We start from the raw sequence: 20,891 nt of genomic DNA, 5'->3' as shown, positions 1-20,891 counted from the left end.
CCATCTATACATCTATCCATCCATCTATACATCTATCCATCCATCTATACATCTATCCATCCATCTATACATCTATCCATCCATCTATACATCTATCCATCCATCTATACATCTATCCATCCATCTATACATCTATCCATCCATCTATACATCTATCCATCCATCTATACATCTATCCATCCATCTATACATACATCCATCCATCTATACATCTATCCATCTATACATACATACATACACACACACATCTCTATCTATATTACATTTACATAAGTATTCAGACCCTTTACTCAGGTACTTTGTTGAAGCACCTTTGGCAGTGATTTACAGCATTGATTCTTCTTGGGTATGACGCTACAAGCTTGGCACACCTGTATTTGTGGAGTTTGTCCCATTCTTCTCTGCAAATCCTCTAAAGCGCTTTCAGGTTGGATGGGGAGCGTCGATGCATTGCTATTTTCAAGTCTCCAGAGATGTTCGACCGTGCCCTGGCTGGGCCACTCAAGGACATTCAGACACTTGTTGCAAAGCCACTCCTGCGTTGTCTTGGCTGTGTGCTTGGGGTCGTTGTCCTGTTGGAAGGTGAACCTTCGCCCCCAGTCTGAGGTCTTGAGCGCTCTGTACTTTGCTCCGTTCATCTTTGCCTCGATCCTGACTAGTCTCCCAGTCCCTGCCGCTGAAAAACATCCCCACAGCATAATGCTGCCACCACCATGCTTCACCGTAGGGATGGTGCCAGGTTTCCTCCAGATGTGGCACTTGGCATTCAGGCAAAAGAGTTCAATCTTGATTTCATCAGACCAGACAGTTTTTTTTTAGGTGCCTTTTGACAAACTCAGTAAACGGGCTGTCATGTGCCGTTTACTGAGGAGTGGCTTCTGTCTAGCCACTCTACCATAAAGGCCTGATTGGTGGAGTGCTGCAGAGATGGTTCTCCTGTCTCCACAGAGCTCTGTCAGAGTGACCATTGGGTTCTTGGTCACCTCCCTGACCAAGGCCCTTCTCCCTCGATTGCTCAGTTTGGCCGGGCGGCCAGCTCCAGGAAGGGTCTTGTTGATTCCAAACTTCTTCCATTTAAGGATGATGGAGGCCACTGTGTTCTTGGGGACCTTCAATCCTGCAGAAATTTGTTGGTACCCGTCCCTAGATGTGCCTCGACACAATCCTGTCTTGGAGCTCTATGGACAATTCCTTTGACCTCATGGCTTGGTTTTTGCTCTGACATGCACTGTGGGATCTTATATAGACAGGTGTGTGCCTTTCCAAATCATGTCCAATCAATTAAATTTACCACAGACTCTAATCAACTTGTAAAAACATCTCAAGGATGATCAATGGAAACAGGATGCACCTGAGCTCAATTTTGAGTCTCATAGAAAAGGGTCTGAATTCTTACAGTACCAGTCAAAAGTTTGGACACACCTACTCATTCCAGGGTTTTTTCTTTATTTTACTATTTTCTACATTATAGAATAATAGAGAAGACAACACTATTAAATAACACATGGGGAATCATGTAGTAACCAAAAAAGTGTTTAAAAAATCGAAATATATTTTTTATTTTAGATTCTTCAAAGTATCCACCCTTTGCCTTGATGTCAGTTTTGCACACTCTTGGCATTCTCTCAACTAGCTTCATGAAGTAGTCACCTGGAATACATTTCAATTAACAGGTGTGCCTTGTTAAAAGTTAATTTGTAAAATTTTTCTCATATGTTTCCATTAGCCGGTAATAGCCAGCTTTTGGCCGATACATTTTTTAAATTAAAATTGAAGTGGCACTGGCCAATTGTCCAGAAGAAGAAAAAATCCCATTGTGAAATAATGCTTTTTAGCCTCTAAATACCAGTCGATGGAAATACATTTTGACTGGTCATGCTTATCGGTCTATAGGTTAATTCGCATAATTTTGTGAAATTACAGTTGCGCCTATGTACAATATTCATTATGTATCTTATTTATCATAAAGATACAAAGCGTTTGAGTGGAAAATCTATCAGACAGCGCGAGAGCTGCTGCTACAGCATCTCAAACAGTAAATGCATAGGCAATAGAAGGCAGGGTTTATCAGCGTCATACCACTTTGCAATGAGCTGGAGGCAGTGTCCATTTTGAAAACGTATAGCTACTTTTTTATTTATTTATTTTTCACCTTTTTTAACCAGGTAGGCAAGGTACTTAATTGTATGAAACCTGAATGTTTTACTACATGAGGCATGTCTTAGCTTGCTTCAAAGTAGCCTAGCCAAAATCAGACCACAGCTGTGGAGGCAATTCTTTTATATCAACTTTTTTTTCTTCCCATTGTCTGGTAGCCAAAGACACAATCCTAGGTCATATTAGCAACCCATGCTAGCTGTTACATGTTAAGATCTCCCCTCATTTCGGTCACATGAAACCTCTCACCAGTTAATTGTATTATTGAACAAACATTTGCGTGTAGCCTACTACCTTGTGGGCATTGCTCGGCTTATATTGTGAAGAAATAATAGTTTATCAACATTTTAAGCGAACTGTTCTGATCTGTTGCATCAGACTCATTTGCTTTTGAAAGTTGGGGGGGATAGTGATTCAGCTGTTCGTTACTCGTCTTGTCTGAGGAAAAGTAAATGTGGAGCGTTATTCTAACATCTTCAAAGTGCACATTGTAATTAGGTGAGAAGGGGACTGCACGTTGCAATTAGGTGAGAAGGGGACTGCACGTTGCAATTAGGTGAGAAGGGGACTGCACGTTGCAATTAGGTGAGAAGGGGACTGCACGTTGCAATTAGGTGAGAAGGGGACTGCACGTTGCAATTAGGTGAGAAGGGGACTGCACGTTGCAATTAGGTGAGAAGGGGACTGCACGTTGCAATTAGGTGAGAAGGACTGCACGTTGCAATTAGGTGAGAAGGACTGCACGTTGCAATTAGGTGAGAAGGACTGCACGTTGCAATTAGGTGAGAAGGACTGCACGTTGCAATTAGGTGAGAAGGACTGCACGTTGCAATTAGGTGAGAAGGACTGCACGTTGCAATTAGGTGAGAAGGGGACTGCACGTTGCAATTAGGTGAGAAGGGGACTGCACGTTGCAATTAGGTGAGAAGGGGACTGCACGTTGCAATTAGGTGAGAAGGGGACTGCACGTTGCAATTAGGGTGAGAAGGGGACTGCACGTTGCAATTAGGTGAGAAGGGGACTGCACGTTGCAATTAGGTGAGAAGGGGACTGCACGTTGCAATTAGGTGAGAAGGGGACTGCACGTTGCAATTAGGTGAGAAGGGGACTGCACGTTGCAATTAGGTGAGAAGGACTGCACGTTGCAATTAGGTGAGAAGGACTGCACGTTGCAATTAGGTGAGAAGGACTGCACGTTGCAATTAGGTGAGAAGGACTGCACGTTGCAATTAGGTGAGAAGGACTGCACGTTGCAATTAGGTGAGAAGGGGACTGCACGTTGCAATTAGGTGAGAAGGGGACTGCACGTTGCAATTAGGTGAGAAGGGGACTGCACGTTGCAATTAGGTGAGAAGGGGACTGCACGTTGCAATTAGGTGAGAAGGGGACTGCACGTTGCAATTAGGTGAGAAGGGGACTGCACGTTGCAATTAGGTGAGAAGGGGACTGCACGTTGCAATTAGGTGAGAAGGGGACTGCACGTTGCAATTAGGTGAGAAGGGGACTGCACGTTGCAATTAGGTGAGAAGGGGACTGCACGTTGCAATTAGGTGAGAAGGGGACTGCACGTTGCAATTAGGTGAGAAGGGGACTGCACGTTGCAATTAGGTGAGAAGGGGACTGCACGTTGCAATTAGGTGAGAAGGACTGCACGTTGCAATTAGGTGAGAAGGACTGCACGTTGCAATTAGGTGAGAAGGGGACTGCACGTTGCAATTAGGTGAGAAGGGGACTGCACGTTGTCGACTTGCATGTTCTGTTAATATGAATTACCATAATGAAAATGTGATTTCTGTCATTCTGAGAACCGTGGATGAACACCCTAATCAGGTTATGCACCCAATGCATATGGGTCTGTTAAATTTCTCAAATATCTGGTAAATTAAAATGCTGCCGGTCAAATGTCCGGCGCCACATTTCCGAAACTGAAAACCTGACACACACACACACACACACACACACACACACACACACACACACACACACACACACACACACACACACACACACACACACTGCTCAGAAAGACTGTCTCCCTTTCTGCATTATCGCAAATATCTCTGCCCATGCAAGCTCCACACACCCACACACACCATTCTCTCTAGGATCTGATAACTCACTCCACCCTTGTCCACTCATCCTGTTTTGATTCATTGGTTTGCCCATTTTAGTTCTGTTTTGTGTTTTTCTGATTTTGTTTTATGAACTCTGCCTCTACCACAACTCATGGTCCTATAAAGTCCTTCCTGTAGCCCCAGGTAAATATGGGATACTACACGCCCTCTTTGTACCCGCCTCATTTCCTGTGTGTTTGTGTGCGTGTGGCTGTAGTCTGCAAAATGATTCACACTGCTGTGTCCATAATCCCATGTTATCAGCACAAAGTGAACATGGGGTTTGAGTTGAAACATGGTTTGAATTCTAATCCTCCACCGCCTACTAAAAACCAACATCTCACCAACGTTCATTTTCCTAACTCGCCTACATCTGTGGCTGTTCTTTTTAATCCCATAGATCCAACTAGTTTTCTTCAGTTTAGACTGTAGATTTGTGGTGGAAAAAGTACTGTATTTAAATCTCTTTTTTTTAAGTCTCTATCATTGACAATGTGCGATGATAGTGATAGAAAATGTGTCATTGCTGTGAAATGCTTCTACACACAACTGATTATAGTTGGTGGGTGTCCCAATAGTCTCTCCTCTCTCTTGAAGTGTGCACTTGTTCACAGGTAAATGACTGATGTATGCAAACTCCCTATGCCAATCCAACACTTTTTACATTTATGGGAAGTAGTCAACGAGTGCACACTACAGGAGGAAGGAGGAGATATTGGGATACAACCAGAATGCCCCTTTGAAATTTGGCAACTAGATTGTCAGTTTTTTTTGTTCCTGGCCTTTGTTCAGTATTGTCCGGGAAACAAGTGTCCTCTTCGTTTGTGACAACAGATCTGAATTGTACCCATTGTTTGTTTCTTCTCACAGTTATACAAAGGGAGACCTGGATATCTCCTACATCACCTCTAGAATAGCAGGTATGTACCCTCATTCTAGCCTTGTCCTAGATCAGTTTTGTGTTCTTGTTTGGTATGACAAGGAGTTGACATGATGGCCCAAACAGATCTGGGACCAGGCTACTCATTGTACACTATTATGGATTTTTTGTTGTTGTTGTCTTTGACCACCTTCTAAACTGTGTTGCTTTGTGGCTTGTCCTTGAATATGACATAATAAAAATATGACATAGAACCATTTCAGCATTATTTTTTATGTCTCTGAGCAGAATTGAAGCTCATCCATCTGTAGAGTGTTTTCAAAAAGGCTAAGTGAAATAATGTGATGGTTTACTCGGTTCTCGGTGTGTGTGTGTGTGTGTGTGTGTGTGTGTGTGTGTGTGTGTGTGTGTGTGTGTGTGTGTGTGCGCTCAGTCATGTCCTTCCCGGCGGAGGGAGTGGAGTCTGCCATTAAGAACAACATGGAGGATGTGCGTCTCTTCCTGGATGGCCGTCATGCAGGACACTACGCCGTCTACAACCTGACCAAGCGCTCTTACAGACCCACCCGCTTCCACAACAGGGTAAGGCAGCCCACCACCAGACAGAATATGACCAATATTTACTATTAGGTAAAGAAAGGAGGGTTTTGAGGAACAATTCTACTGGTGCGCTGGTTTATGCGTCCCTGATTATTTGAGGGAATTTTGCAATCTGTGTCAAAGTTAAAGTTCAGTATTAGGTATAGTCATTAGACAGACACCTATTTGAAAATAGACTTCCTAAAAGCTCTTCCTGACCTGCCGTAGGTGTCGGAGTGTGGCTGGCAGGCCCGGCGGGCACCCAACCTGAGGAGCCTCTACAGCCTCTGTAAGAACATGCACCTGTGGCTGAAACAGGACCAGAGGAACATCGCCGTAGTCCACTGCCTGGTGAGCACAGCCAGCCCTACACTCACTCACTCGCACTGGGGGACACCAAGTACTCATTATATATCTTTTTAATCACCTTTTCCTCCCATAATTGGTAGTCTGTCTGAAATGCAGACCAACCTGAGAACTTGTACTCTTAGTCCCCCATGTTGACCCATGATCCCCCTTGTCTTGTGTGCTTGTAGGACGGCCGGGCGGCCTCGGCTGTGGCGGTGTGCTCCTTCCTGTGTTTCTGCCGCCTCTTCACCACGGCCGAGGCGGCTGTATACATGTTCAGTATGAAGCGCTGTCCACCGGGGATCTCCCCTTCCCACAAGAGGTAGGTGCTCTTCACCACGGCCGAGGCGGCTGTATACATGTTCAGTATGAAGCGCTGTCCCCCGGGGATCTCCCCTTCCCACAAGAGGTAGGTGCTCTTCACCACGGCCGAGGCGGCTGTATACATGTTCAGTATGAAGCGCTGTCCCCCGGGGATCTCCCCTTCCCACAAGAGGTAGGTGCTCCTGGTCAAGTCATCCAGCCTTAAGTTTCTCCTGGGTACAGATCTAGGATCAGCTTCCCCTCCCCAATCCTAACCTTATCCGGCATGTAGGTATCCTAGTGTTTTAAGAACTTTGGGCCAGTAACCGAAAGGTTGCTGGTTCGAATCCCAGAGCCGGCAAGGTGGAAGAATCTGCCGTTCTTCCCTTGAGCAATGCAGTTAAGCCCCAAAAACAACTGTTCCCCGGGCGCCGATGACGTGGATTAAGGGAGCCCCCCGCACCTCTCTGATTCAGAGGGATGAGGTTAAATGAGGAAGACACATTTCAGTTGAATGCATTCAGTTGTTCAACTGACCCGGTGTCCCCCTTTCCCTTCCCTTATCCAACTGACCTGGTGTCCCCCTTTCCCTTCCCTTATCCAACTGACCTGGTGTCCCCCTTTCCCTTCCCTTTTCCAACTGACCTGGTGTCCCCCTTTCCCTTCCCTTATCCAACTGACCTGGTGTCCCCCTTTCCCTTCCCTTATCCAACTGACCAGGTGTCCCCCTTTCCCTTCCCTTATCCAACTGACCTGGTGTCCCCCCTTCCCTTCCCTTATCCAACTGACCAGGTGTCCCCCTTTCCCTTCCCTTATCCAACTGACCCGGTGTCCCCCTTTCCCTTCCCTTTTCCAACTGACCAGGTGTCCCCCTTTCCCTTCCCTTATCCAACTGACCAGGTGTCCCCCTTTCCCTTCCCTTATCCAACTGACCCGGTGTCCCCCTTTCCCTTCCCTTATCCAACTGACCTGGTGTCCCCCTTTCCCTTCCCTTTTCCAACTGACCAGGTGTCCCCTTTCCCTTCCCTTATCCAACTGACCCGGTGTCCCCCCTTCCCTTCCCTTATCCAACTGACCCGGTGTCCCCCTTTCCCTTCCCTTATCCAACTGACCCGGTGTCCCCCTTTCCCTTCCCTTATCCAACTGACCTGGTGTCCCCCCTTCCCTTCCCCAACTGACCCGGTGTCCCCCTTTCCCTTCCCCAACTGACCCGGTGTCCCCCTTTCCCTTCCCTTATCCAACTGACCCGGTGTCCCCCTTTCCCTTCCCTTATCCAACTGACCTGGTGTCCCCCTTTCCCTTCCCTTATCCAACTGACCTGGTGTCCCCCTTTCCCTTCCCTTATCCAACTGACCCGGTGTCCCCCTTTCCCTTCCCTTATCCAACTGACCCGGTGTCCCCCTTTCCCTTCCCTTATCCAACTGACCCGGTGTCCCCCTTTCCCTTCCCTTATCCAACTGACCCGGTGTCCCCCTTTCCCTTCCCTTATCCAACTGACCAGGTGTCCCCCTTTCCCTTCCCTTATCCAACTGACCAGGTGTCCCCTTTCCCTTCCCTTATCCAACTGACCAGGTGTCCCCCTTTCCCTTCCCTTATCCAACTGACCAGGTGTCCCCCTTTCCCTTCCCTTATCCAACTGACCAGGTGTCCCCCTTTCCCTTCCCTTATCCAACTGACCCGGTGTCCCCCTTCCCTTCCCTTATCCAACTGACCCGGTGTCCCCCTTCCCTTTTCCAACTGACCCGGTGTCCCCCTTTCCCTTCCCTTATCCAACTGACCCGGTGTCCCCTTTCCCTTCCCTTATCCAACTGACCCGGTGTCCCCCTTTCCCTTCCCTTATCCAACTGACCCGGTGTCCCCCTTTCCCTTCCCTTATCCAACTGACCTGGTGTCCCCCTTTCCCTTCCCTTATCCAACTGACCCGGTGTCCCCCTTTCCCTTCCCTTATCCAACTGACCTGGTGTCCCCCTTTCCCTTCCCTTATCCAACTGACCCGGTGTCCCCCCTTCCCTTCCCTTATCCAACTGACCAGGTGTCCCCCCTTCCCTTCCCTTATCCAACTGACCAGGTGTCCCCCTTTCCCTTCCCTTCCCCAACTGACCTGGTGTCCCCCTTTCCCTTCCCTTATCCAACTGACCAGGTGTCCCCCTTTCCCTTCCCTTATCCAACTGACCAGGTGTCCCCCTTCCCTTCCCTTATCCAACTGACCTGGTGTCCCCCTTTCCCTTCCCTTATCCAACTGACCCGGTGTCCCCCTTTCCCTTATCCAACTGACCCGGTGTCCCCCTTCCCTTCCCCAACTGACCTGGTGTCCCCTTTCCCTTCCCTTATCCAACTGACCTGGTGTCCCCCTTTCCCTTCCCTTATCCAACTGACCCGGTGTCCCCCTTTCCCTTCCCTTATCCAACTGACCCGGTGTCCCCCTTCCCTTCCCTTATCCAACTGACCGGGTGTCCCCCTTCCCTTCCCTTATCCAACTGACCCGGTGTCCCCCTTTCCCTTCCCTTATCCAACTGACCCGGTGTCCCCCCTTCCCTTCCCCAACTGACCAGGTGTCCCCCTTTCCCTTCCCTTATCCAACTGACCCGGTGTCCCCCTTTCCCTTCCCTTATCCAACTGACCAGGTGTCCCCCTTTCCCTTCCCTTATCCAACTGACCCGGTGTCCTCCTTTCCCTTCCCTTATCCAACTGACCCGGTGTCCCCCTTTCCCTTCCCTTATCCAACTGACCAGGTGTCCCCCTTTCCCTTCCCTTATCCAACTGACCAGGTGTCCCCCTTTCCCTTCCCTTATCCAACTGACCAGGTGTCCCCCTTTCCCTTCCCTTATCCATTAGTGAGGAAACTTCACCCTACACCTCTGCTTGCATTCATGTCTGACTTCCATGTTCAGAGGCTCCTGTAGTGGACAGGGTTGGGGGTGTCCTGTAGTGGACAGGGTTGGGGGTGTCCTGTAGTGGACAGGGTTGGGGGTGTCCTGTAGTGGACAGGGTTGGGGGTGTCCTGTAGTGGACAGGGTTGGGGGTCTCCTGTAGTGGACAGGGTTGGGGGTCTCCTGTAGTGGACAGGGTTGGGGGGTCTCCTGTAGTGGACAGGGTTGGGGGTCTCCTGTAGTGGACAGGGTTGGGGGGTCTCCTGTAGTGGACAGGGTTGGGGGGTCTCCTGTAGTGGACAGGGTTGGGGGGTCTCCTGTAGTGGACAGGGTTGGGGGTCTCCTGTAGTGGACAGGGTTGGGGGTCTCCTGTAGTGACTGTAGTGGACAGGGTTGGGGGTCTCCTGTAGTGGACAGGGTTGGGGGTCTCCTGTAATGGACAGGACAGGGTTGGGGGTCTCCTGTAGTGGACAGGACAGGGTTGGGGGTCTCCTGTAGTGGACAGGACAGGGTTGGGGGTCTTCTGTAGTGGACAGGACAGGGTTGGGGGTGTCCTGTAGTGGACAGGACAGGGTTGGGGGTGTCCTGTAGTGGACAGGGTTGGGGGTGTCCTGTAATGGACAGGACAGGGTTGGGGGTCTCCTATAGGTTGCAAGATCAAATCCCCGAGCTGACATGGTAAAAATCTGTCGTTCTGCCCTTGAACAAGGCAGTTAACCCACTGTTCCTAGGCTGTCATTTAAAATATTTTTTTATTTTTCTTAACTTCTTAAAGCATTGTTGTTTAAGGGCTTGTAAAGTAAGCATTTCACTGTAAGGTGTTGTATTTGGCGCATGTGACAAATTAGAATTTTGATTTGATGAATTCAGACTATTTTGAGGAAGTGCTTCTGGCTATGTTGCTATGGTGGCTCAAGAGAGACAAACAACAGTAATATTACCGCTTTCTTGTTTTCGAAGCAAAGCTCTTTAGGCGGTATGAGAGACAAATCAAATGTTATTAGTTACATGCTCCGAATATAACAGGTGTAGGTAGACCTTAGTGAAATGCTGAATATAACAGGTGTAGGTAGACCTTAGTGAAATGCTGAATATAACAGGTGTAGTAGACCTTAGTGAAATGCTGAATATAACAGGTGTAGGTAGACCTTAGTGAAATGCTGAATATAACAGGTGTAGGTAGACCTTAGTGAAATGCTGAATATAACAGGTGTAGGTAGACCTTAGTGAAATGCTGAATATAACAGGTGTAGGTAGACCTTAGTGAAATGCTGAATATAACAGGTGTAGGTAGACCTTAGTGAAATGCTGAATATAACAGGTGTGGTAGACCTTAGTGAAATGCTGAATATAACAGGTGTAGGTAGACCTTAGTGAAATGCTGAATATAACAGGTGTAGGTAGACCTTAGTGAAATGCTGAATATAACAGGTGTAGACCTTAGTAAAATGCTTAACCAACAATGCAGTTTAAAAAATAAGAATAAGAAATAAAAGGAACAAGTCATTAAAGAGCAGCAGTAAAATAACAATAGCGAGACTAAATACAGGGGGTACCGATGCGGGGGCACCAGTTAGTCCAGGTAATTGAGGTAATATATACATGTAGGTAGAGTTATTAAAGTGCCTATGCATAGATAATAACAGAGAGTAGCAGCGGCGTAAACACAGACTTTCACTTTACCTAGCCCAGTTCTGCTAGGAGCAAACTGAGCCTCGGTATGCGGATGCTTTACAGAATATTGTCTCCTGCCCTATGGGCCATTCTGACTCAAACAAGGCTACTTTTTATTTTATTTACTATGAACTTGAGTCGGGCAGAGATTCTGTGACGCCCAGTTCAGGGTTCAAATGTGTTGAGATGTTCAGTGCAGACGAGTGCACGCTTTTGATTGGTCGTCGGGCTGGTGAAGGATTGTTTGATTGGCTCCTGTTGACACACTGCTGCTGACTGTTGATTGCCCCTTGCTGCAGGTACATGGAGTACATGTGTGACATGATGGCTGACGAGCCCATCACCCCACACAGCAGACCCATCCTCATCCGCTCCATCACCATGACGCCCGTGCCTCTCTTCAACAAGCAGAAGAGTGGCTGCCGGCCCTTCTGCGAGGTGTACGTGGGAGAGGAGCGCGTGGCCACCACCTCCGGGGAGTACGACAAGATGAAGTAGGTCACATGATGCAGGACTTAAGTTGATTGGTCCCAAATTACACCCTATTCCCTATTTAGTGACCTACTTTCAACCAGAGTCCGTAGTGTGTTATAGACATTTCTCTCTCTCTCTCGCCCCTTCTCTCTCTCTCGCCCCTACACTCGGCAGGGACTTTAAGCTGGAGGACGGAAGGGCTGAGATCCCCTTGAACGTGACGGTGCAGGGGGATGTGCTGGTGGTCATCTACCATGCCCGCTCAACCCTGGGGGGCCGCCTTCAGGCCAAGGTAGGGGCCACAGCAGTCAGGGACGGACCCAGAGTTAGTTTACATTCAGTGAAGTTTGTTCGTGCAATTCGGTTAAATTCAGTGACAGTCCAAAGGACATGCATCCATACATCATAGTTAAATGAATGCCCTAATCAGACTTTTTGTAATGTATTGAAACGAGCTTATCCAATGAGGCCTGTTGTACTTGAGTTGCTCAAGAGATAAAGGTTGCGTTCCAGGCCCACTACATTGCGGATGTTGCATTCTATCGAACAATGGTGTGCCACATCCTGGACTGCGCCATCCAAGCATCAGGTTGCTTTATCATACGATGCGGTTAGCTGATATGTTAAACACCTATCCAGGTGTTGTGAGATCTGGCACGCGTCTGCCGTGTAGTCAGCCTGGAACCCGACCAAAGGGGTGTTTCTCTGCTACTATGAAGTCACGTGGGTGTCTTGCTGTGTGTATGTTGACTAGATGGCTTCCATGAAGATGTTCCAGGTTCAGTTTCACACAGGGTTTGTGCCCCAGAACGCCACCACGGTCAAGTTTGCAAAGTAGGTACCACCATCCATACAATCTAAGCCACTACCCTCAGTCCAGGCAGGTGCATGTATGTGTGTGATGATAGCCCAGGACACTTTTAAATCAATTGACTTGACCTCTAATTGACTTGACCTCTAATTGACTTATCTACAAACACTGCCTGAGTTCTCTGCCCTTCTCCAGAAGTGTGCACTCATTCACTCCCCCTCATGCACTTGAATGCATTGCATTGGTGCAAGCATGACTGGAGGGGGTTTCCACCATGTTGCTCACACCTGTCCTTCTGTTTTAAATTGATGATGAGGGGGAGGGGGTGGGAGTGTACGAGTTCACACTCCTGTAGAAAGGTTCGAGGTGAACGCAGCTAACTACCTCTAACCTGAGCAAGCTGCCGCATTTGTTACATTGACTAGATAACTGTCCGTCGTCGTCGGTCTTCCTCCAACAGGTATGACCTGGACGCCACTGACATCCAGGAGAAATACCCGGACCTCTTCCAGGTCCACCTGGATATGGAGGTGGATCCCTGCGACAGGCCGAGCAACAAGACTCCACCCTGGGACAACTTTGCCACTAAGGGCCTCAACCCCAAGATCCTTTTCTCCAGCCGGGACGAGCAGCAGGAGATCCTCACCAAGTTTGGTGGGTTTCACGGCTGTCTTGTCAGTCCAAAAAAGAATCTGTTGAATTTTGAAGTCCCGATGTGGCCCTCGAGGTACCTATAACTCATGTTCTGTCCCACTCCTTCCCTCCCTCTCCCATAGGCAAACCAGAGCTTCCCCGGCAACCAGGCTCTTTCTCCGGTTCTTTCTACGACACCGCGTCGCCTCCGTTGGAACAGACACCTGATAGCTCCACCATGGAAGCAGAATCTCACCAGAGCACCGATACCAATGCCAACAACTTCTTCCAGACTCTGGATTGGGATGGTATGTCTCCTGTCAACGGGCACACTTTCTAGTGCATAAACAATTGCTAAAAATACACTGCTCCAAAAAATAAAGGGAACACTAAAATAACACGTCCTATGAAATAATCTTATTAAATACTTTTTTTTTTTACATAGTTGAATGTGCTGACAACAAAATCACACAAAAATAATGAATGGAAATCCAATTTATTAACCCATGGAGGTCTGGATTTGGAGTCACACTCAAAATTAAAGTGGAAAACCACACTACAGGCTGATCCAACTTTGATGTATTGTCCTTAAAACAAGTCAAAATGAGGCTCAGTAGTGTGTGTGGCCTCCACGTGCCTGTATGACCTCCCTACAACGCCTGGGCATGCTCCTGATGAGGTGGCGGATGGTCTCCTGAGGGATCTCCTCCCAGACCTGGACTAAAGCATCCGCCAACTCCTGGACAGTGTGGTGCAACGTGGCGTTGGTGGATGGAGCGAGACATGATGTCCCAGATGTGCTCAATTGGATTCAGGTCTGGGGAACGGGCGGGCCAGTCCATAGCATCAATGCCTTCCTCTTGCAGGAACTGCTGACACACTGCAGCCACATGAGGTCTAGTATTGTCTTGCATTAGGAGGAACCCAGGGCCAACCGCACCAGCATATGGTCTCACAAGGGGTCTGAGGATCTCATCTCGGTACCTAATGGCAGTAAGGCTACCTCTGGCGAGCACATGGAGGGCTGTGCGGCCCCCCAAAGAAATGCCACCCTACACCATGACTGACCCACCGCCAAACCGGTCATGCTGGAGGATGTTGCAGGCAGCAGAACGTTCTCCACGGCGTCTCCAGACTCTGTCACGTCTGTCACATGTGCTCAGTGTGAACCTGCTTTTATCTGTGAAGAGCACAGGGCGCCAGTGGCGAATTTGCCAATCTTGGTGTTCTCTGGCAAATGCCAAACGTCCTGCACGGTGTTGGGCTGTAAGCACAACCCCCACCTGTGGACGTCGGGCCCTCATACCACCGTCATGGAGTCTGTTTCTGACCGTTTGAGCAGACACATGCACATTTGTGGCCTGCTGGAGGTCATTTTGCAGGGCTCTGGCAGTGCTCCTCCTTCTCCTCCTTGCACAAAGGCGGAGGTAGTGGTCCTGCTGCTAGGTTGTTGCCCTCCTACGGCCTCCTCCACGTCTCCTGATGTACTGGCCTGTCTCCTGGTAGCGCCTCCATGCTCTGGACACTACGCTGACAGACACAGCAAACCTTCTTGCCACAGCTCGCATTGATGTGCCATCCTGGATGAGCTGCACTACCTGAGCCACTTGTGTGGGTTGTAGACTCCGTCTCATGCTTCCATTAGAGTGAAAGCACCGCCAGCATTCAAAGTGACCAAAACATCAGCCAGGAAGCATAGGAACTGAGAAGTGGTCTGTGGTCACCGCCTGCAGAACCACTCCTTTATTGGGGGTGTCTTGCTAATTGCTTATCATTTCCACCTGTTGTCTATTCCATTTGCACAACAGCATGTGAAATTTATTGTCAATCAGTGTTGCTTCCCAAGTGGACAGTTTGATTTCACAGAAGTGTGATTGACTTGGAGTTACATTGTGTTGTTTAAGTGTTCCCTTTATTTTTTTGAGCAGTGTAGTTATTTTGATTCTCTTTGCAAGGGCCATCTGCATGTTAGCTGGTTGATTGTATTGAATAATGATAATTATTTGTGCCCACCTGGTCTCCCATGTCTAAATCAGTCCTTGATATGAGGAGAATGACAATCAGCAGTGGAAGGTTCCGGGTCCAGATTATAATACTCCTGCCCTAAGCCTTTTTTGACGAGTCTATGTCACGTAGATGGGAGTGGACATGGAGCGGACGCTTCGGACAGCCTGGGAGGCACCATTGACGACCAGGACGAGCTCAGTGACGCCTCCGTGGACGAGGAGTCTTTCTCCGGCCTGGCTGGCGAACCCCTCTCCAGGGAGCCTAGCGAGTCCCTGTTCAACGCTGAGTTCCAGGCTGCCCCCACACCCCAGGAGTCCCCGGGGCCCAGTGACACGGCTGACCTGCTGGGCCTCACCTCTGACCTCAGCTCCACCGCCCCCCCACAACCCGCCACGGCAGCAGGCGGCATGAAGGCTTCGTCTAGTAACAGTGACCTTCTCAACGACCTGTTTGCCCCCACGCCCAGCAGCAACGCTCGGCAGGGCAGCTCCAACAACCTGGTTGGGGACGGAGGTGCCCAGGAGGACCTCTTCTTCAGTAACCCTGCTGCACCACAAGACTCGGCCACCCCCAAACGTAAGCGTCTTAACGATGTGTCCCCTTTCTGCCTTGGTGTCAGTAGAAGTTGTAGCATATTACTCTTTCCATCGTTTTCATGCAGCCGATCCCCTCTGACACGCATTTCTGGCTATTTTTGTCCCACAGCAATGAATGACCTGTTTGACCTGTTCGGGATGGGATCTTCGTCCAGTCAGTCCGGACCCGACCTGTTTGGGGACCTGCTGAGCTCCGACACCAACACTAACCCCCCGCCCACCTCCAACTCCAGCCTTTTCAACCTCAGTAAGACACCAGTAATATGTATAAGAATAGAACTACAACTCCCATGTCCACTTCCATTCATTTAACGTTGTCTCTCGACAGACAAGCTGACCAACAATCCCCCTAAGATGACTTCGTCCGCCAGCCAACCAGACCTGCTTGGAGGGTGGGACAGCTGGGCATCGAGTGGGAGCATGGCCGCCGCCTCCTCCCATAAGCCAGCCTTCCCAGGTAGGTCGTAGGTCCTGGGGCTGTTAGTCTAGGATTTAACACCGTAACAACTGTAGCAGATATGCACTGAGTTTTTTTTTTCCTCTTGGATTTCCAGCTCCCGGAGTGTCTTCCTTCTCCAAAGCAAAGTCTCAGAGCTTCGACCCGTTTGCAGACTTGGGAAAACTGGGTCCTACGCTGCCAGGTAAAACAGACCCCAGTGACTCCTGGTACCATGTTACACTTAGACAGTGGGCTTTACTATCCATGTTCTGTAAATCAGTTATCATCATGTATATAAATCTTTTAGTTCCAGGTTCCTCCAGTGGCAGTTTCTCAGGCCCAGGCTTCAACCCTAAGAGTGGGGCCTCCTCAAAGAGTGCTGGGCAGCCGTGGCAGCAGTCTGGCCGGCCCGCCGCTGGGCAAAGCAAGCCCTGGATGGCCCCCAGTGCCTCCGCCCCCAAAGCCCAGCCACCCAAGCCTGCTCCCCAGCCAGCCAAACCCAACTACAACCTTAACTTCAGTGTGATCGGGGGCCGAGAGGAGAGAGGCGTCAGGGGCCCAGGATTTGGTGAGACAACCAATCACGTCACTATCTGAGCATGTCTAATTAGTGACAGCCTCTGTGTAGAAAACCCGGTCTCCCTCTTTCTTTCCCCATCTAATTGAGGGTCTTTGCACTGTGACTATATGTTCCAGGTCCAAAACCCAAAGTCAAAGAGGATGACTTTGAAGACCTGCTCTCCACTCAGGGTTTTGCCTCCAAGCTATCTGACAAGAGTGGGCCCAGGACCATCGCAGAGATGAGGAAACAGGAGCTCTCAAAGAACATGGACCCCCTCAAACTGCAGGTAGCACCAGCATGCCCCCTCCCAAATATACAGAAGGGCCTCCTTCTTGGACACAGATTACCTTGGCCAGGACTGAGATTCTCCATTTCTAATGCTTTTCAGTCCAAGGGTGTATTCACTAGGAAGTAAACGGAAGTAAACAAGACGTGGAGGGACCTACCTACATTTGTCCAATAATATTTGATTGATTTAATTGAACAAGTTTTCCATTTCACAGTGCTTTGCTACAGAGTGCACTAATGAATACACCCCAGGAGTAGGCTCAGTCCTCGTCCGGGAAACTGTCCCTTGGTGTATGTATCTCTACACTGGGAGATGGTTAATTCTATGCGTGTATATTTCTAGTTGAGTTTTAAATCTTTGAACCTGTTCTGAGGGATTCTGGTTTGTGATCCTTGTTCCAACCAAGATCCTGGATTGGATTGAGGGGAAGGAGCGGAACATTCGGGCCCTCCTCTCCACGCTTCATACAGTCCTGTGGGAGGGCGAGACGCGCTGGAAGCCCGTAAACATTGCAGACCTAGTCACTCCAGACCAGGTGAAGAGGTACTACAGGAAAGCTGCGCTGGTGGTGCACCCTGATAAGGTAACATCAATGTGATTTTACACACAATTAAATAGGTCTATCGGTTAGTCACAATTGCCTCAACTCACCCTGTGGTGAATGCATGCTCTTTGTGTACGGCTGAAGACTGATTGCTGTAGATGAATGGCTGGGATTAAAGTTTAGTATCGTGGGCTTGAAAGCAATGTCAATTTCTTTATCTCTGAACGCTAACCGCACTTGAAACTCGTTCATTGCAGGCCGCCGGAAAGCCCTACGAAGATTACGCTACACTGATCTTCATGGAGCTCAACGACGCCTGGTCCGAGTTTGAGAACCAAGGCAGCAAAGCCCTCTTCTAAGACTCACTGGATGGGGCCCATATTGGGTCCTTGAGGGTTGCCCCCCCCCCCCACCTTAGAGAGGTCTGCCAACCCTCCTGCCGTTGAGAAAAAGGCACCTTACTTTAATTCTCATCTGCAGTTCAACATCATTGCCCATTTAAAAGACACTGCCACCACATGCAAAGGGTGGCATGGGTGGAAGACCAGTGGTTCAGAAGCTTGGAAGATCGGAGGGATGGATATGACGACAGACACAATCACTGAGAAGACCAGATGATCACCAACCAGGCTCCATCCATTCGGAAATGTGGGGACTGTATGGCCACTGGACCCCTTAGACTTTGTTGCTGTGGACACGGCTCTATTCCTTTACACTCCTTGGACAGACCTTTCTGCATCGTTCTTTCTTTCCGAGAGACCAAGAGTTCATGCTGTTGTTGCTTCTTGACAGAACCATTGTCCCACTAACAGACTCCTCCTTCCTCCACAAGCCCTCTACCGTAAGCGCCTTGCTCTGCGGATGGCAAAAAAATTACGCTTGCTCATAACTCCACCCCCCGGCAACATAGGAGACAAATAGAGAATATAGGGATTTCATCTGGTTGCTATTTGCCATGTGGAATTGTGCAATATGTTTGGTCTTTTTTGTTTTCTCCGTCAATGATAGTCCTCACTTAAGTGTAAATATTTTGTCAATGATGTGGTTCTTTAGGTAGATGGTGAGAGGCCGAAACACAGAGGTGTGTTTGTTGCTTAAGGACGGTAGCTCACCACCTCGCTCTCTCTACCAGTAGATCATCATGCCTTTCTTTTCCAATGGTCTTGTGTTAATTCCACTTATTACACAAAAGGTTTACAGGGAGTTTTCATTGCAACCCTCCATTTTGTGTTTCATAGCTGTTGTTTTTCTCTTTACTTTAAAATGACCTCCTGATAGCCTCCTGAAGCTTTTTGTGTAATATTTTTTTTTTTTTTTTTTACATTTTACCTCATGGACCGATTTAAAACACCTATTTTCTTATTGTTGTGGGGTATCATAAGTATCCATGACATTTAATTGCAGAACTTAATAAATAAAAAATAATATATGAATTGAATGTCTTGAATGCGATGGAGGGAATGGGCATTTATAGGTGGTCTCATGACAGTTGTTTTGCCGAGCTGAAATCATTCCGAGGCGTCTTAACGTGAATGTGTTTTTATATGTAGCTTCTGTTTTAGTCTTGCTTCCTTCTGTGTAACTTTTGTTTTTATTTGACAGTGGGATCCTCACTTTTTTCCCCTCCCTATTTCTACGTTTGAGTTATTTAGCTCTTATCCAGAGCAATTTACATGAGCACTTAGGGTTAGGGTTGCCTAACTTAGGGTTAGGGTTGCTCTAGGGCACATCGACAGTCTCTGGGATTCAAACCAGCAACTTTCCAGTTACTGGCCCGACCAGTTTTTTTTCTCTCACTTATTCGTCTCTGGGATTCAAACTAGCAACTTTCCAGTTACTGGCCCAACTCTCTTAACGGCTAGGCTACCTGCCACCCATCCCATGACCGGGATCATTGATTCTGTTCATTCCCCACCTATTGAAACCTTATTTTGGGATTCCAGTAACACTATGGCTGTGTTTACAGTCAATCCAATTCAGATATTTTGTCCAATTATTTGCAAATGGGCAGATCTGATTGGTCGAAAGACCAATTAGTGGATAAAGATCAGAATTGGGCTGCCTGTGTAAATGCAGCCTATAAGGGTATACTTGATTGTAAGGCTACCATTTTGAATAGACCTAATTTTGACAGTATCATGTTAGTACACTATAAGGAGAAAGAAATCCTACTCAACCAAATTAAAATATGAATGTAGATTTCAGTAGAGAAATAAAAAGGTTTTGATCAGAGGCATGAAAAGACTGAAGTGGATGGTATTTCGATATGAGGAGATGGATGATAAAGGGTTCATGTTATGTGAAGAGCTGGCCATTGATATTAACTGAGTTTTCAAAGATCAAGGTATTTCAAAGTGACAATATTATGATGGGGTTTCTGAAAATTGCGGTGAAAGAAATGTGGTTTTGATTACCATGGAGTATTCTTGAGACAAGTTGTGAAAATAATTGTTACAAAATCAATGGCCATTTTACTAATGGTTGTAAAGCCTTTAAATGGTTTTGCTTATCATGTTTGTCCTTTAATGCAGACTAAGAGGGATATTGATTATACATTCAGATAGTGCTGTGAGCCTTTTATAGAAAAATACATCTGATCATCCCCATTTGTTGCTAACCATTGAGCTTCTCTATTATTAAAGTCACATGTTGGTATTACAGAATGATTGACATTGAATATGGTGCACTGATTTTGAGAGAATGTTGACTCCCGTGATGTGTGCATCAGTGAAAAGCTTCAGTAGAAATGTTTACCCATGAGTAAGACAAATAAGTAAAAAAATCTCCATTTTTTTTCTGATTACAAGCATCAGCTGCTGAATGCAACTGACCAGTGTGATCGATGAACCATCAAACTTCCCAATTTGTTAACATATCCAGGTAATAAACATAACCCACATATGTTAGGCCGTAAATTTAATTCCACATGGACTCTGGACCACCACCATTCTAAAACGGAGGTTCCTTCCTGTTGACAGTTACATTTCCAATATTTTTTCTTCCCTTCTGTTTCTGGAATGACATTTATGACCATTAAAACACAATCATGAAAAAGTGTCGTCTTGCATTATTCTCTGTGATTTCCCAGGAAAATCAGGTATTGTCCTATCATCTGGTAAATTGTAATTGACAGTAATAATTTCGTTCATATCAAAGGGATAGTTTGAGATTTTGGCAATGAAGCCATTTTTATCTACTTCCCCAGAGTCGGATGAACCAGAAACCGCTACAGTTAGCATTGCCTCGTGAAACTACCTCTAACTTCCTTCATACTGCACAAAGAAACATAAAAATGCTAACCACGAAGGTATTCTGTTGCAGCTAGTGATATTTGTTTTACATACAAAAAATATTTTAGTTTTTTTCCCCTAGAAAATAAAAATGCAGATCGCCAGCAGTACCCGAGTTTGAAAACCTATGGCCTACGGCACACACACTTGTCATTTATCAATGGGCCCATTCCTTGCAGAAACAATGAAATCTAATTGAATGTATAGTATCCATTATTATGTTAGTTATAGCTTTGATAATACTAGGCTTGGCAACTGATTATGTCGTCTCAGATAATCAAAGATAACCATCGAAGATGCGTAGTGGGTTTGCCCACAGCT

At 47.5% G+C, this 20,891-nt stretch overlaps 1 protein-coding gene across 3 annotated transcripts in view; it reads left to right on the top strand.

The window, feature by feature from the left end:
* The window catches only part of gak (cyclin G associated kinase), a 48,603-nt gene extending 28,269 nt beyond the window's left edge, over positions 1-20,334 (top strand). Inside the window, exons 12-29 of one of the 3 annotated variants that reach the window (XM_014172640.2) lie at positions 4,398-4,415; positions 5,142-5,191; positions 5,585-5,733; positions 5,959-6,081; positions 6,267-6,400; positions 11,225-11,419; positions 11,574-11,691; positions 12,154-12,233; positions 12,671-12,864; positions 12,987-13,151; positions 14,980-15,426; positions 15,556-15,693; positions 15,775-15,903; positions 16,001-16,087; positions 16,193-16,453; positions 16,582-16,733; positions 17,143-17,319; positions 17,538-20,334. In XM_014172640.2, the coding sequence (XP_014028115.1) occupies positions 4,398-4,415; positions 5,142-5,191; positions 5,585-5,733; positions 5,959-6,081; positions 6,267-6,400; positions 11,225-11,419; positions 11,574-11,691; positions 12,154-12,233; positions 12,671-12,864; positions 12,987-13,151; positions 14,980-15,426; positions 15,556-15,693; positions 15,775-15,903; positions 16,001-16,087; positions 16,193-16,453; positions 16,582-16,733; positions 17,143-17,319; positions 17,538-17,639 (2,719 nt within the window). In that variant the 3' untranslated portion in view covers positions 17,640-20,334. Of the gene's footprint in view, positions 1-4,397; positions 4,416-5,141; positions 5,192-5,584; positions 5,734-5,958; positions 6,082-6,266; positions 6,401-11,224; positions 11,420-11,573; positions 11,692-12,153; positions 12,234-12,670; positions 12,865-12,986; positions 13,152-14,979; positions 15,427-15,555; positions 15,694-15,774; positions 15,904-16,000; positions 16,088-16,192; positions 16,454-16,581; positions 16,734-16,950; positions 17,098-17,142; positions 17,320-17,537 lie in introns of those variants that run through there. The other 2 variants (XM_014172641.2, XM_045706848.1) reach the window with 2 other exon arrangements.
* Positions 20,335-20,891: the final 557 nt, after the last annotated feature.

This window comes from Salmo salar, chromosome ssa24, assembly GCF_905237065.1.
Source record: "Salmo salar chromosome ssa24, Ssal_v3.1, whole genome shotgun sequence".
NCBI lineage: Eukaryota > Metazoa > Chordata > Actinopteri > Salmoniformes > Salmonidae > Salmo > Salmo salar.
The sequence above is the reverse complement of the archived record's forward strand: the minus strand, read 5'-3'. Positions and strand labels throughout refer to the sequence as shown.